General features: G+C 43.8%; 1 protein-coding gene across 1 annotated transcript in view; it reads right to left on the bottom strand.

The window, feature by feature from the left end:
• The window catches only part of CACNA1B (calcium voltage-gated channel subunit alpha1 B), a 196,258-nt gene that overhangs the window by 34,099 nt on the left and 147,302 nt on the right, over positions 1-14,857 (bottom strand). Inside the window, exons 22-29 of the mRNA XM_015878810.2 lie at positions 13,477-13,606; positions 12,545-12,604; positions 11,494-11,600; positions 4,886-4,982; positions 2,834-2,994; positions 2,173-2,310; positions 1,184-1,385; positions 73-237 (exon numbers count right to left, since the gene is read on the bottom strand). Coding sequence (XP_015734296.1) covers positions 73-237; positions 1,184-1,385; positions 2,173-2,310; positions 2,834-2,994; positions 4,886-4,982; positions 11,494-11,600; positions 12,545-12,604; positions 13,477-13,606 — 1,060 coding nt within the window. The remainder of the gene's footprint in view (positions 1-72; positions 238-1,183; positions 1,386-2,172; positions 2,311-2,833; positions 2,995-4,885; positions 4,983-11,493; positions 11,601-12,544; positions 12,605-13,476; positions 13,607-14,857) is intronic.

Raw genomic sequence — 14,857 nt, 5'->3', positions numbered from 1 at the left:
GCACGAAACCCCTACAGCAAACACCATATTTTCTAGCCTATAATTGCAAAGATTCAGTAACAGCTCACTAACCTTCATCATGAGAACAATAGTATTGAGTGCAATCATGACCATGATAAAATACTCAAAGGGAGGGGACACCACAAACTTCCACATCTTGTACTGAAATGACTGCTTGTTCTGGGGCATGTAGCGGGTCAGTGGCTTGGCACTTATGGCGAAGTCAATGCAGGCCCTCTATAAAACAAAAACAGGATGAAAAGAAGGCAAAAAAAGGGCTGGCAGTTCAATCAGTCAGAATAGAGCTGGGAGCTTTTGCTGGAGGATGGCACTGAAATAATTCCTCATGAACAAACTGAGATAAAAACTCAAAACCTCCAAGTCTGTCATACTGCAAATGTGAGAGATACAGCTGAAATATATATATATACATAGGTAAATCATGTCTAAATATGCCACTTTATTTTGGACTTTTAGTTCAAACAGACAAACAGTTGAAAGGCTGCAGGATTGATTAAAAGTCATCTCTTTTAATCAAAGAGCAGGTTCCAGTTTCACAGTTTTTGAAGGAAAAGAAGGGTGTTTTTAGAACCGCAGGCAGACCCAACAAATGAGTTTTACAAACACTATAATTCTACGTGGGTTCATAATGAAACTGGATATGGAACAGCACAGAGCTGCTGCTAACTACAGCAAGACTGTTGCTCTACCCAAGGCATCTTTTGGCTGCTGCAATACCGTCTCAGCCAAGCAAAAACAGGCTGGTGAGGGCAGCTTTCCACTGGGGAGCAGCAGCAACTTTCCCTTTGATTTCCGATGAGCAGCCACTGAAATGCCAAACACTCCTGTCTCCTTTTGCACATACATGCTTGAGCTAACAATCAGCACTGCCTCCACTTTGCAGCAGAGGTGTGACCTGCAGGGATAAAGGGCACTGCTTAGCTAAAGTGCAGCATCTGGGGGCTCTCCCTGGTTTTGTTTTTAAGCAAAAGCCTGTAAGTGAAAGCCTGTAAGGGGACTGATGTCTATAGTCTCTAAGTCTTGCATTCAGCACATGACACCACGTGTTCTGAAGCCCCTCCTAGTGCAGCAGGGATGAAGAAGCTGCCCCCTCAGCATCAAAGTGCTCCGAACCCCCAAGGTGCCACCTCCCCCAGTTGCTCAATCCATAAGATGTAGGTACCTCGTTTTTCTCTAGGCTGCATTCTGACATCACTTTATCTCCTTGCTCTTGGAAGGTGATGATGATTAACGCCACAAAGATGTTCACAAAGAAAAAAGGGAAGACAACAAAATACACCACGTAAAAGATAGACATTTCCATTCGGTAGCCAGGGCTGGGACCCTGTTCCTCGTAGGTAGCATCCACTGAGTGCTTCAGCACACTGCAAGCAAGCGCAAAGAGAGAAGAAAAGTCAATGAAATCACTGTGAAGCACCAATGATACTTTAACAGCCATCCAATGGCCTTCACTTACATGGAGGGTTTTCCACATATGCTCAGGTCAAACCTGTTCCCATCTCTGCGATTAGGAAGAAGTTTTCCTTGAGGATATTTTTAGGGAAACCCTTTCTGTTTCCAACATGCCAATGAATGGTGGTGATTTACTACACACAGATCCACATATCCACCCCGGACAAGTGAGGGGAGAGGATATAGATAGATCTGGCTTCTCTTCTGCTCTAGTCAATATGAATGAAATAAGAGTGGGAAGAGAGGTACTGATGGTCTTTGAGTACCCAGGGGAACATAAGGGTCTGAAGAGTGGAGACTGATGCTGGTTTAATCCGAACAGCTGAATGTGGAGGACAGGAAAGTCCAGCCACACAGAGATCCCTAATCATGAACTGCCACCTGTGTGTCCCAGCAGAAATGTCTGCCAAAATAAAGTCGTATGTTGAACAACACATACAGTCTGTGGGCTCAAGTATATCCAATACACGTTCAAGCCTGGGCACAATGATTTTTCCCCTAAGCATCAGTGTGCAAGAGGGGCACTGAGAATGCTACCCACTGACAAACTCCATATCCACACAAGGGAAAGTTAATCTTGGCTGATAAAGACTATTCTTGTTTCCCTTGCCATCTGTTCTGTACAGGTCCCTGAGCCATAGAAAGCTGCCACTACCTCTGACCAAAAGCTGGCGGTCCCTGCCAGCCCCATGTACTCACGTTGGCCACCCTTCTCCTGTGGAGACAGTAAAGAGTGTCAGCAGAGCCCACAGCACGTTGTCGTAATGGAACTCGTATTTTTTCCATTCCCTGGGCTGTGCCTCCACCTCGTTTTTTTCATAGTCAAGGTACTGACCCCTAGGAACAACAGAGATTCAGACCAAATGGGAGAGTTAAAGCATATCAGTCGTGCTATAACCCATTGAGAGCACTGGAAAGCCCCAGTAACAGACTCCAGCTGTACAGAGCCAAGAAATGGCCCCAGGGTTAGCAGAATCACAGAATGGTTTGTGTTGGAAGGGACCTTAAAGTCCTTCTAGTTTCAACCTCTGACATGAGAAGGGACACCTCCCACTAGGACAGGTTGTTCAAACATAGGTAATATAAGTAAAGGCTAGAGGAGCTGTAGGGCTGGGCCTGAGGTTTAGGAATGAAATAAACATCTTCAATACATTGGGCAAAGCCAGCAGCTAACAGCACGGTGACCTCCAAATTGCCTCATCTAAAGAAAAAGCAAAAGGGAAAATTCACCTCTATGGTAACAATACTGAAGCACCACTCTTACTTATAAGAGCCCTCACCAAGCCCAGCACGTACCCAAGTGATGCAGCTTCTGGAAAGCCAGGGGAAACTTGGGGTCCCTCCACAGCCCCTGCCATACCTGCAATCCTTCTCCAGCTCTTTGGACTCATCGGTGCAATAGAAGAATCTGCCTTTGAAGAGCTGCACAGCAATGACAGCAAAGATGAACATGAAGAGCATGTAGACAATGAGGATGTTGAGGACGTTCTTCAGGGAATTCACCACACAGTCAAAGACAGCCTGGAGATAACGAGACAACGAGGTTAAGGGGTCAAAAGAAAGGCAAAGTGCATTACACTGGCATCTAGCATTGGCCCACACATGAGAGCAGTTACTTAACACCTAACACGTGTGTGCTTTCATTGCCTTGCACACCAGGTGTTTGGTAGGAGAAAACATTGGCTTCCTACAACTCCTGCTTGCACAATGAGTTTGGTGTGCCACTGAATTGGGTTTGTTTTGGTGCTGCCCACAAAATCAATAGAGAAATATTAGCCCTAAGCAAATATTCCCATGGCAAGTTATGAAATGAGAAACATTACTCGTGTTTAATTTATTCACAGTGGATAGGGGAAAAACCTCATGAAATTTGCCACTCACTGGTTGGTACTTGAACTGTTTGAATAATAGGGAAAATAGAACAGGTGCAAAACAACCAAATGCTCTGAACGGTAATGAAGTGCCTATCAAAATTAAGCATGAATAATCTAGGGAACATATGTCACTTCTGAACTCCCCACGAATAACTTCTCGTACATTTATTAATTGATTATTAGTCACCAATTCATTGTTACAAGTAATTTGCAGCTTCATTTTAGTCGGAGGAGTTTGTCGTAATAATAGAAACGGAGCTGTATTGCTGCCTGAGCTCAGGGTTTGCACGATGCTGTTTCTGTTTCTCTGAATGGAAGGGAATAATTCCCAGAATTAGGTTCCTAATGCAACACAGAAACCCAAAATTAAAACACTGGAAGTATCTCTAATCACTCCATTAATCTCGCTGATTGTTGTGTACAAGATCTCATCCAGGAAAACAAAATAAAAGGACTTGGAAAGCAAGTCATGTGAATCTGAGTTGTGCTTCAGGAGGGTTTCTGAATGCTCCTTTAGAAATGCTAAAATCACTCTGTAAAATGACTTGGAAGTAAGGAAGTCATTCAACAAAAAGCAAACGCTCTGCATCCTGCAGTAAGACTGAGCTGCTCTTGCCTGTTGCACGACCCAAGCATCGTGCATTGCAGATTTCTAAACAAATAAAGGCCATTTGCTGCATTGTTCAACGTTACACTTCCTTATCTTCTGAGGTAAATTCAGTACACATAAAAATGCATGAACTGAAAGCTATTTAGGCATGAATTGAGGGTAAGGACAAAGGCAAATCTGTATAATAAGTAACTCTAATTTCTACGTAGCGCTGTGTGGAAACAGGAACGGTCAGACATTGTTTCACCACTGCAAAAGCACCCATCGTTTCTCCCCCATCTCTCACAGAGAAGATCCTGAGAGCACTAATGAGACACCAAGACATTCTATAATAGATATTGCAGAGCTCCAAAACACAGAAATGATTAAATTTTGCAACATTTCCCACCCTCCTTCCAGGGCTGCCTCAATCTCAAAGTGTTGTTGAGATGGTGCTGAATAAGTAACCACAAGACATTACATCTACTTCACTTTGCAGCTTAGCATTCCGGAGATGAAAGGGTACTGCTATCAAACCTCACACCATACATTCCTTAACAGAAGAGATGAACAGATTAGATCTCCTCCTACAGCAATGACATTTCTCTTTAGACAGACTGTGGCAAACCTATTTTCTGGCGTATCGTATCTAGGAGCATCACACGGACAAACAGCCATTTAATTTGCGTGCAACTTTTCTTCCTTTCTTCTCTTAAGACGTTGGATTTTTATAGGGGTTCACAATAATTCATCAACTGCGTACGACGGTTGCAAAATTAACAAGCGTTTGACATTTGCCAAACATCTGCATGGTTATTTTTAATAACTCTGGCAAGGAGACTAATTGCAACAAAAGAAAAGAAGCTTGGATGAAGTGAACTCCATCAGCTTCCACTCAGACCTTCTGCAGACCTCCAAGGGAAGAAAGCTTTGGGAGTTGTTCTCTAACCTTTAGTTTTGGCAGCCGTTTAATGGTCTTCAGTGGTCGCAGGACCCGCAGAACCCGCAGCGACTTGATCGTGTTGATGTCCTTGCCTTTGGTTCCTCTGCAAGGTATGAAAGGCACAAGAACAACAGAGGGGATCGTTTGGTCCTCGGGTCACTAGCAAACCACCCAGTGCTACCCAGGGGTGTTATGTGTTTGCGTTGGGTGCCATCATCCCCTTGGATGCAGAGGACTGCAGGTGACCGCTCACTTGTGATGTGTGGAGGGAAGCTGGGGCAGGACATGGACACTGCCAGACTCGGCCCCTCGTGATCTCCAGTACTTCCCACCTTACTTCTAAGTGTCCCCAAGGCATCAGTGGTGTTCCTACCCCAGCTCCCCTCTGGCAGCACTCACAGCTGGGAGGTTCACTTCAAAAGTGAGAAGGTCACACTGGGTGCTCATCCTGCCCCAGACATGAGGACATTTCTGTGTGTTTCTGGTACCCCTCTAGCAGGGAAGTCATGTTGGGCAGGCAGTGATCAGAGGGGACTGGAGACTTTGTGGTGAGAGACAGTGCTGTGCTCAGGACCAGAGCTGCTCTGTGTGCCCATACCTTTGTCCTCAGGTCTCTTTTGGAAGACATGCTACCAAACCCATGCTGGACCATGTAATATGATGGCATATTACATGCCTGGAACAGCACCAGGGCAACTCCCCACTTAGGCATGCAGGCACTGTAAGTCACCCTACTTCTTTAGTTTCAGTGTGTGCATGACATGAGGCCATTTCTCTTGTCACCATAAAGTGGAACTAGGGGAAGAAAGGAGCTACTTTTCTCGTGCACATCCAAATTAAATGGAAAAGGATTCTTTCCCTCCCCACATGGTTACATCTTCCAATCCAACTGCAAAGAAATCAATAAAAAAAACCCAGCATTCTCCTTCATTTAGTATGAAGTGAAAATGGGATGGAAATCTTTAACAGGGTTTAATTCATGACTGGAGGTTTGGGTCTGAGGCTGAACTGGAGTAACACAGGTGGGAATGAACAACATGTTGAGCAGATGCTGATATACCTACGCTAGTCGTCAGCTTGCTAACAAAGTTGGTCTAACAGGAAAGCAATACAAACACAAACAACACCAGAGACCCCTCACAGTATGTGTGGGGAGTGAGCTGCAAAGCCTACCCACAGCCTGTTAGCAGCCAGCCCTCTGTGCTGTGATAGAGAAGTATAGAGATCAGGAAGAAATGACCTTCTTTTGTGGGAAACTGACCCTTCTGAGCCCTTCAGAGTGGCTTTTTGCAATCTGGTCACTTCTAACATACTAGAAATTCAACACTAAGACTGTGTTACTCAGTAGAAATACTGGGCCAGAATCTGCAGCCTGGAAAGACACATCCCTGTGTTACAGTCAGACTTTTTGACACTATTATCCATAACTGCTGTTGTCCATGTGGTTGTGCTAATGCTTATGGAGTTACAGGACTGATTTCGTACCACAGAAGAGCTATTACATATTTAAAAGGACCCTTTAAGCCGGTCTGCATGAAGCAGACACAGACAGCACAGTTAAGCTGGTTTTCTCTTTAGGTTTGAAGATTTGCTCCATGTTCGGCTTTGCATACTTGCTTTCAAATCACCAGCTACTATCGAGCAAGAAACAGAGCAGGAGTGAAATAGGAGCTGGGGGATTCAGGGGTGAGAGAAAAGGAAAGGAGAGAGGGATGAGGGGCAACGGGAGGGGGAAAAAAAGCATATAGAAGGAGGAAGGGACACCTTGGTCTGGAAATCTATTAAATCTTTGTAGCTACATTTCTGGCTTGTAGATACACCCACAGCCCAGCTCAGCAGCGCTGCCTCTTGCAGGTAGCAACTGAACCTCGACAGTCCTCAACTGGTTCAAGGCTGAACCACAGAACATTTCCATCCTGTATCTCTCGGTATTCCTGATCCAGGAGATCTGAAATCCTATTTGCTGTGCTGCTGTTTCTTTGCGTCAAATAACAATTGCAGCAATAAGGCCTCTGGAAAGCAAAGCCTGAGATGGGAACTAAGATGATTCTTGGCTCTGGAGGAGCCATCTCAGGTATTACAGGGCTGGCCCCAGGCATGGAGCAATAACCTCTGTGGATTTAATACTGGGGGATGGTTAACCCAACCTTGTGGGGACAGCAAATCCTTCCTCTTCACTGCATGATGCATTATGTGGCTTTTCCCTAAGGAAGTGTGCAGTCTGCCCTGAGAGCTGGGCACTGAAGGAAGACACCTCCAGTCCTAAGAAATTCCTTCTGCCTGAACGAAGGACACTAAGAAGAGCTGATTTTATTTTCCTTTCTTTCAGGCACCCAAGCAAATAAAGAGCATGAGCTGATTAAACGTTAATGGGATTTATGATCTAAGCCATACAGAGGATCCCGAAGAATCTCACTTCTTGTCACTAAGAGCTTTACCACAAGAGCAAGCTTTTCTGAAGGGCCGCTGCTCAGAATCAAAGCATTGCAAGCTGCATTTTGATTCAGTGCACTTTGTTTTTTGCAACATTTTCAGCCAAATAAAACCTGAAGAATTGGGAAGAGAGCAGGAAAAAGACAGACAGCAAACAGAGGCAGCAACCTGCTGAGGGAGGGAAACAGAAAGGAGGAAAAAAGGGGGGAAAAAAAACCACCAAATTTATATGATGTCAGTTCAGGTTGCATTTAAGCCAGTTCAGCTTTCCTGGAGTAGCTGCCTGGTGTCCCCAAGGCAGCATGGATGCCCCATTGAGGAGGAAAGGAGGTCACCCTGCCCTCGCTTTCCAAGAGGCAAAACTATTCCTTTGCAATTAGGTTTTATGATCTTTCCGAACTCACACATCAGCAATGCAGCCACTAAATGGTGCCCTCAAGTATTTTTGGTGCTGATCTATTGTGGTTGCTGAGATTCTGGTCAAGGGCAGCACCTGTCACCTGACTTTCTAGTCTGCTTTTATCCTGTGGTTAAAGGAAATTGGAATGAATGAGGACTGTTAAGGGTTAGACAGCGTTAAGATAACGTTTCACTGAGTAATGTGACAGAGGGATCGATGCAATGGGTGTAACATGGACCATTTCCACAGTGGTAAGTGTGTGTACACACATTTGACAGGCATAACAGTGCAGCAAGATACAGGAATAACATATTACCCCATGAAACTCCTAGAGAGAGATTCCAGCAAGAAGAAGACAAAGAAAGAGCAGAGTCAATGACAAACATAAGGCTATACAGTGCACCCCATGCAACTGCAGACACGTGTTGGCAGAGAAGCCCTTCCCATCCCACTCCCATCGAGTCACCGTGGTAAAAATAAACACGTAAGAAAGCAACAGAATGGCTGTGCAGCAATACCCACACATCCCCCCAGAGCTTCAGCCCTTCTAGACGTGGTACTTGGAGACAGGGTTGGGTGGGCAGTATTGGTGATAGGCAGGTAGTTGGACTACGTGATCCTGGAGGCCTTTTCCAACCTTAACGACTCTGTGATTCTATAAGTAGGAAGGGTGAATACACCTTCATCCCTCTGACACTTTGGGAGGTTATATCTTGGGTTGTATTTTAGGGAGTAGTGTGAAACTCTCTGTGTCTCAGCCACCCTCCCAGTGCCAAAAATGGAAAACATGCAATCTCTTTGCTCCTATTCATCAGCTATTTCTGTGGAACAAGTGGGCTTTCCACCTAAGGGCTGGTAAATTTGGATGACAGATTTACTAGCTTGCTTTAAGCTCCTCTGCTTCTGTTTCCCTGAGGACTAAAACATGTCTGTGTGTTTGTGGCAAATTTACCTCAAGAAAAAGAACGCGTTTCCCTTTGAAATGCATTGCCAAATGGAGGACATTGTTATTATTGTTATTATTATTTTATCATCACTATTATTAGTCTTTCCAGCGTCTCCACTGGGGATCTTGCTTTCAAAAACATTTAAACTACAGCAAAGCATATCTTCAAAAGCTGCAGGCAGAAAGACTGGCTTGAAAGACTGAGTTGAACGTCGTGTACCTTGCAGCAGTGACTGATACCATCTCATATGGCTAAATAAACAGTCTGCTGCAATATTCCAGGTAGAGGTAGGCCTGATTTTACCTATGTTTTAGGGGACACATGACATCACCTTGACTGGACACCCAGCAGGTCAAGAACAAATTAACTCACACCATCTGGATGGCAACCACACACTCCTGCAAACGGAAACCACTAACAGCTACATTAAGTACATTCTTACAGTGACATCAGTGATGGGTGACAGGACTCTGGTATTTGCAAGACCCCACTAACAAAACAATGGATTTCCTGCGTTCAGATTAGAGCAGAGATAGCAGAAGGCTTCTCTCAATTCTATGTCAGCACTCTCCCTTGCCAGCTGAAATATGGGCACGTAGCAGCAGCTACAGTGATAATAAAAATCACAGAAGAAAATTCAAATGTTTCCGAGCCTCAGAAATAAGTTTGACTCACTTTAGTCTGGAAGATAGTAAATAGGCAGACAGGTTTTATGCATTCACTTTTGTAAATCCCCGTTCAATAATTGCTCAAAGAGCATGTAAAATAGAAACAGCTCGGGGCACGCTATTACGAAGCACAGTCAGGGGATGTACAAGTAATTTATTTAAAAGCCGATGAGGGGTTGTTAGATATTCATGGTCCAGTGTGAGCAATGGGAAACCAGAGCACAAAAAGACTCAGAAGGATTAAAAATTATTCATTCTAATGGATAACTCGTCCAAAATGAAATCTTTGTGAAGTGGAAACGTTTTAGAGGCAAACCCTGATGTTTGCTCTTATGGCTCAGAAGAATTTACCCACTATCCCTTCCCCAGTCTGCCTATAATGTTTGAATTCCTAATGGAAAAAGGGAAAATCTCAATGAAGCAGAATTGGGTAATACTGCTATGCATGCTAACACGAGGGCTGCTCCGATAGTAATGCCTCCTATTTTATTGCATCGTCCCACGACATCATAGGCAGATGTTAGTGGTACAGCAGTAATGGTGGTGAATATGCTGAGGATTTGATATATCAAACAGTGCTATTGTGCTCTTTGTACCTGTTGCAGTTTCCATAAAAATAAATAGGAGGCATTACTTTCAGAGCAACCTATGTACCTTTGACTAATATTATTTATCTTTTATTTCACTCTTCAGCCTTTCTATCTCAAAACAGCCTACCTTAAAACAGAGAAATCATTTTTCTTCAGAGAAGATGAGTGATGATCAATAGTGACAAACTCTCTAACAAGGGATGGGATGGCAGCCTGCTTTCAACATACTTGTACTGGGCACAAATTGTCTTTAATACATCCCACTTGATAAAGCAGAAGTTGTTTCTCAACTGATTCAAAGATCATTCCAGAAATCCCATGTCCTGTTCCTCTCCTGCCTGCAGGAGTCCACTCATTGTAGACACTTTCTTTTATATCCAGCATTCACTATGAAGAACAATAGATCTAACATACAATCTCACATGAAGGGGATCATCTTGACACCTTGGATAACAAAAACCTCCGGAGAAATATTCCAGACAACATTACCAGAAGGATTCCAGTATCCTTTTATACTGGTAGCAACACATAAGCACGTCAGAGGAGCAGCAGATACGGCCATCTGCCCCAAAATTACTATCAGCCTGAAGGAAGCAAGACACGCTTCCACAGTTCCCTGGCAAAGGTGAATGGGTTTTCTCATTAGCAAGTAAAACACTGCTTATTTCTTCATCTTCACTAATCATCGTGTCAACAAACAGGTGAGTGGATTTTGGGCTTGGGCTGCTATTCGTTCACTGTAATTATTCAAGTCTAATTTAGCAGAAAATTAAACTGGCCAATTCCCAAAGCCTATTTTTCCAGGTCAAACCCTAGAGCTTCTCAGGAACATTTTTGTAGCACAGTGACTCTGTGCCCCAGAAATACAGGGGTGTCAATTTCTTTCTGCCATTCAACTCTGAGTTCCCCAAACTCTGAGGAACCTGCAGGGCTCTTCCTCTGGTCTGTCCTGAGAAAAAAGCGTTCAAACTAAAAGCTAATCTTCATTTTATAACAACAAATTGCTGCCTAAAACCCTTTATGACACTAAAGAAGCACACGGAACCTTATTTAATGTCATAAATAGAGGGAGCAATTAGCATTAAAGGGAAACTCTCTGGAAATACAAATACACTGAACGAGAGAGGAGGAGCAGAAATACCAAAGCCTATGAATCATAAATGTGAATCATAAGTATCCATAACTCTAGAAATAATGTTCTGTAAGAAGTTCACTGAGCTCTCAGCTCCATTTTTCAACTATTTTTTCATCGTAACAATGATTTTTAAAGCTATTCCTTGAAGAGAAAAGACTGCCCCAAACTGTTGTGATGCTTCCTTGAAAAGAAGGTGGCCCAACATCTTGGCTCAACCTTTGAATGAACAGGGAATAAACTCAATCCCAAGGCTGGGAGCATTCCAAGAGATCAAATTTAGATCGTTTTCCCCCAGCTGTAAAATGATAAAGAGCAAAAACCGAATATTTTTCTGAGGAGCTGATTCACAAACTCTGCACCTGAGCTAACCCTGCACCACAGGCCTGCTTCCTCTGCAGCTTATTCCCATAGAAACCTGGATGATAAGGAAAATGCACTTACGAGAAGGCAAACGCCACCAAGGCCCCACTGACCACAATGAAGTCCAAGATGTTCCACAGGTCACGAAAATAGGAGCCGGGGTGGAGTAACAGCCCCAGGTCAATCATCTTAGGAGAAAACACATCAAAAGAATGAGATTGAGCAAAGCAAGTATCAAATTAATGTTAATGAGGCACAGAGGAACATCCTCAATCAATGACCTTCCACAAACCTTTCTTCAACGTTTGACACCAGTAGGGCAGTGTTGAGATATTGAGTCAAGCTGGTTATCTCCATAAGCACACAAAGAGCTCTGTCACAGCCAAATCTGAAGCCCGTAAACTATAGCCAAATGCATGCCAGAAAACCACGCTAACTGTTGTATAAATTCTTTTCATAGACATTAATTTATATGAACAGACGTCTGAGTGTGATAAGAGTTTAATTTTATACTACCTCAGTCCTACCAGCTTCGTAGGAACTAATGCTGGGAATAGGATGAGGATGAGAAGACCCACAACCAAATGCAGCAAAGAAAACTCCCACTCTGGATCACTTGCTAAAGGATGCTGCCCATTGCACAGCCTTGTTTGCTTCCGTATGAGGCCGATTCTTCCTTAAATGCTGCTAAGGATCTTCTAAAACAAATGCTCAACTTGAAACTCGATAAACCAAGTATCAGCTCCTACTGATATTCCTGATCAGCATCAAAAGAAAATGGAAGAAGCCGACGTGTCTCAGTGAGGTTCATCAGCTGCTGAGTCCTGAGCCACACACAGACATTTCTGCATCGTGCACCCACCTTTCTCAGCCTCTTACACAACCACAGCTACTAAAGATATCTTTATTTTCCTCTGTGAAATGTGAGACTGAAAAGAATTAGGAAGGCGGCTACAGAGAAGCATCTGTTACGTACTGGCTACCTCTGAATGCTGTTCCTGATTTAAAGCCTTTTCATCACCAACACCCCCAGCAAGCTCTGCTGCACTCCACCCTCTTTCTGCAGGTTCCCAGAAATAGATGAGTGTGAATCTGATAGGCGAGGTGAGCATTTGTGTGCAAAGACTCTTACCTTGATCACCATCTCGAAGGTAAAAACACCTGTAAATATATAATCCAAGTACTTCAGAGCCTACATAGGAGAGAGAAATAAGTGTAAAAGGTCTCTTTTTAGCCATGGCTGAATACCCTCTTCATGGAGGTTGTTGGAAGCTTTAGGCATAAACTTAAATCAACCCCTTTCAACCCTTAGCAGACCCTGTGCCAGACCACAGAGTGAGTGCCCATGGGTTGCTTCAGTGCACCTGCATACACAGTATGTTTATGAAGGCAAATTGGATATTACAAATCAAACTATTTGAACATCCTTTCCTAGAGAGCTTGTTTGCCAGCATCTGTGTAGAGGTCTGGGTTTTTCTGCTGTAACTGATGATAACATTATTAAAGACATCGGGAGCATAAGAGAGTGATAAAATCCCTTTGTTAAAGCTCATTGCACGGTTATTAAGGATGTGGAAGAAAGATTGCTCGTAGATACTTCAGCTCATTACCTCTATAGGGATTCCTTGATCCTCGTTGGAAAAAGATGATACTGACAAGACTGAAAGGCAGGAGGCCAGCTGCACACCACAGATAATTACGTTGAAGATTCTCAAAATCAGGCAACTGCATCTTGCAGTCTGTGAACTTAACCCCCAGCTCTGCATGCTCACAGGTGCCCACATAATAGGCTTGGGTACGCCTTGCTCCAATGAGCAGCATTGCACTGGTGGGGGCCAAGCACCCACTTCTCAGAACATGAACCTTCTGAGTTTGGCTTTGTACCCATGCATAAATAGATTTTTCTACTGATTCTACTCATTATGCCAAGGCAACAAGCCGCTTTCACACCACTTTTTGCTTCCTCGGATTCTGCTCCTTTGGAGATGAGAATGGAAGTTGCACGTGTATAACTGCTGGGAGAAGCAGCACAGCTTTATGCTGGTCATACTGGCCAGTACTCACATCGTTCCTTGGTGATTCTGCTTGGACGGGGTCTTCTGCTGCCAGGGCAATGCTGCTGAGAGCGATGACGATGAGGATGACCATCTCAAAGTAGCGCAGGTTGACGATGTAATGGAACAGACGCCGGATCCTGTGAACAACAGAAGCACATGGAGAAATGCTGCAGGTGCTGGAAGCAGTGCCCCCCAGCAGTAAGAACAGCATGACAGCACAAGGGCAGCGTTCAACAAAAGCAACATCTTTAGGATTCCTAGCACAATAACGATAAGGGGATATAAACCAGGATTAACGGCTTTAATCTCAAGTTTGCAACAGTTCCGTGGTGAGATTTATGATAAGACATTTAACATCTCCGTACTGCTCCTTCTGCAAGGCAGTGATGTGCATCTATCACAAGAGCCCTATCAGAAGAAAGGAACCAAGTCTGAATTCCTGAAAGACAAATTTTATGCCCCTCAAACCTATTCGCTTTGAACTCACAGACAGAAGTCCTGTGAGTTCAAAACTAGTTTTGAAATCCTTCTAATATCAAATAACCCCTTTGAAATTGATATGTTTTATGTAGTTTGAGACCCTCCGCTGAATCTGGCACTGTAACCATGATTGTTAGTTCTCATAAGCTCCCTCTTGCCAAGAACCTCCTCCTGTGAACTCCTTACTCTACTCCTTGACAACAGAGGGTTATCATCTATGCTCTCTATGAAGCCATACGAACGAGAACCAGCATATTCAACAACATTTATAATTGTAATTCAAATTCAATTCATCGCAGAAATAACATCTTTATTTTTAGATCTTCATCATTCATAACAAGCGATGAGAAGCAGAAGTATGAGTAAACCCGCCAGCGGTGCTGGAGAAACCACCACAATGCACGTGTGTTTTAAAAGGGTGGGTGGCACTTAGAAAGTGATACATCTCATTAATGTTTCCCAAACGTCTTCTGCCTTCTGGCAGGATCTGGATCATGTATCCCCCGTAGGGTTCAGAAGGGAGCTGGTTAGAAATAGGTGGGGTGAAAATCTTCCCAAACTTTTATTTAATGGTCTTTTCGTAGAACTTCTGGTTTGGAGAGCAAGAGATATAAACAAGAAAACCACCACCAAATCCTGGAACGTGAGGCTCAGGATGAGGTGAGAAAAGACAATCACATGCAGCAAATGACAAAGTTTTGCTGCTTTTTTGTCTGCACTGCCTGCTGCTCAGCTCAGACCCTTATTGACCTCGGGCTTCCCAACCTCCTGCTTTCAGCACTACCTTTAGCAACACTTCTGTAGCCAACACTCACTGTTGGCGGTCACGTCAGAACAAAAAAGAATTGAGATTCCAAATAAAGGGGAAATCCTGTTTCCTTACCCAACCAGAGTCCAATCTCCATAAT

The sequence above is a fragment of the Coturnix japonica genome, chromosome 17, assembly GCF_001577835.2.
Source record: "Coturnix japonica isolate 7356 chromosome 17, Coturnix japonica 2.1, whole genome shotgun sequence".
NCBI lineage: Eukaryota > Metazoa > Chordata > Aves > Galliformes > Phasianidae > Coturnix > Coturnix japonica.
The sequence above is the reverse complement of the archived record's forward strand: the minus strand, read 5'-3'. Positions and strand labels throughout refer to the sequence as shown.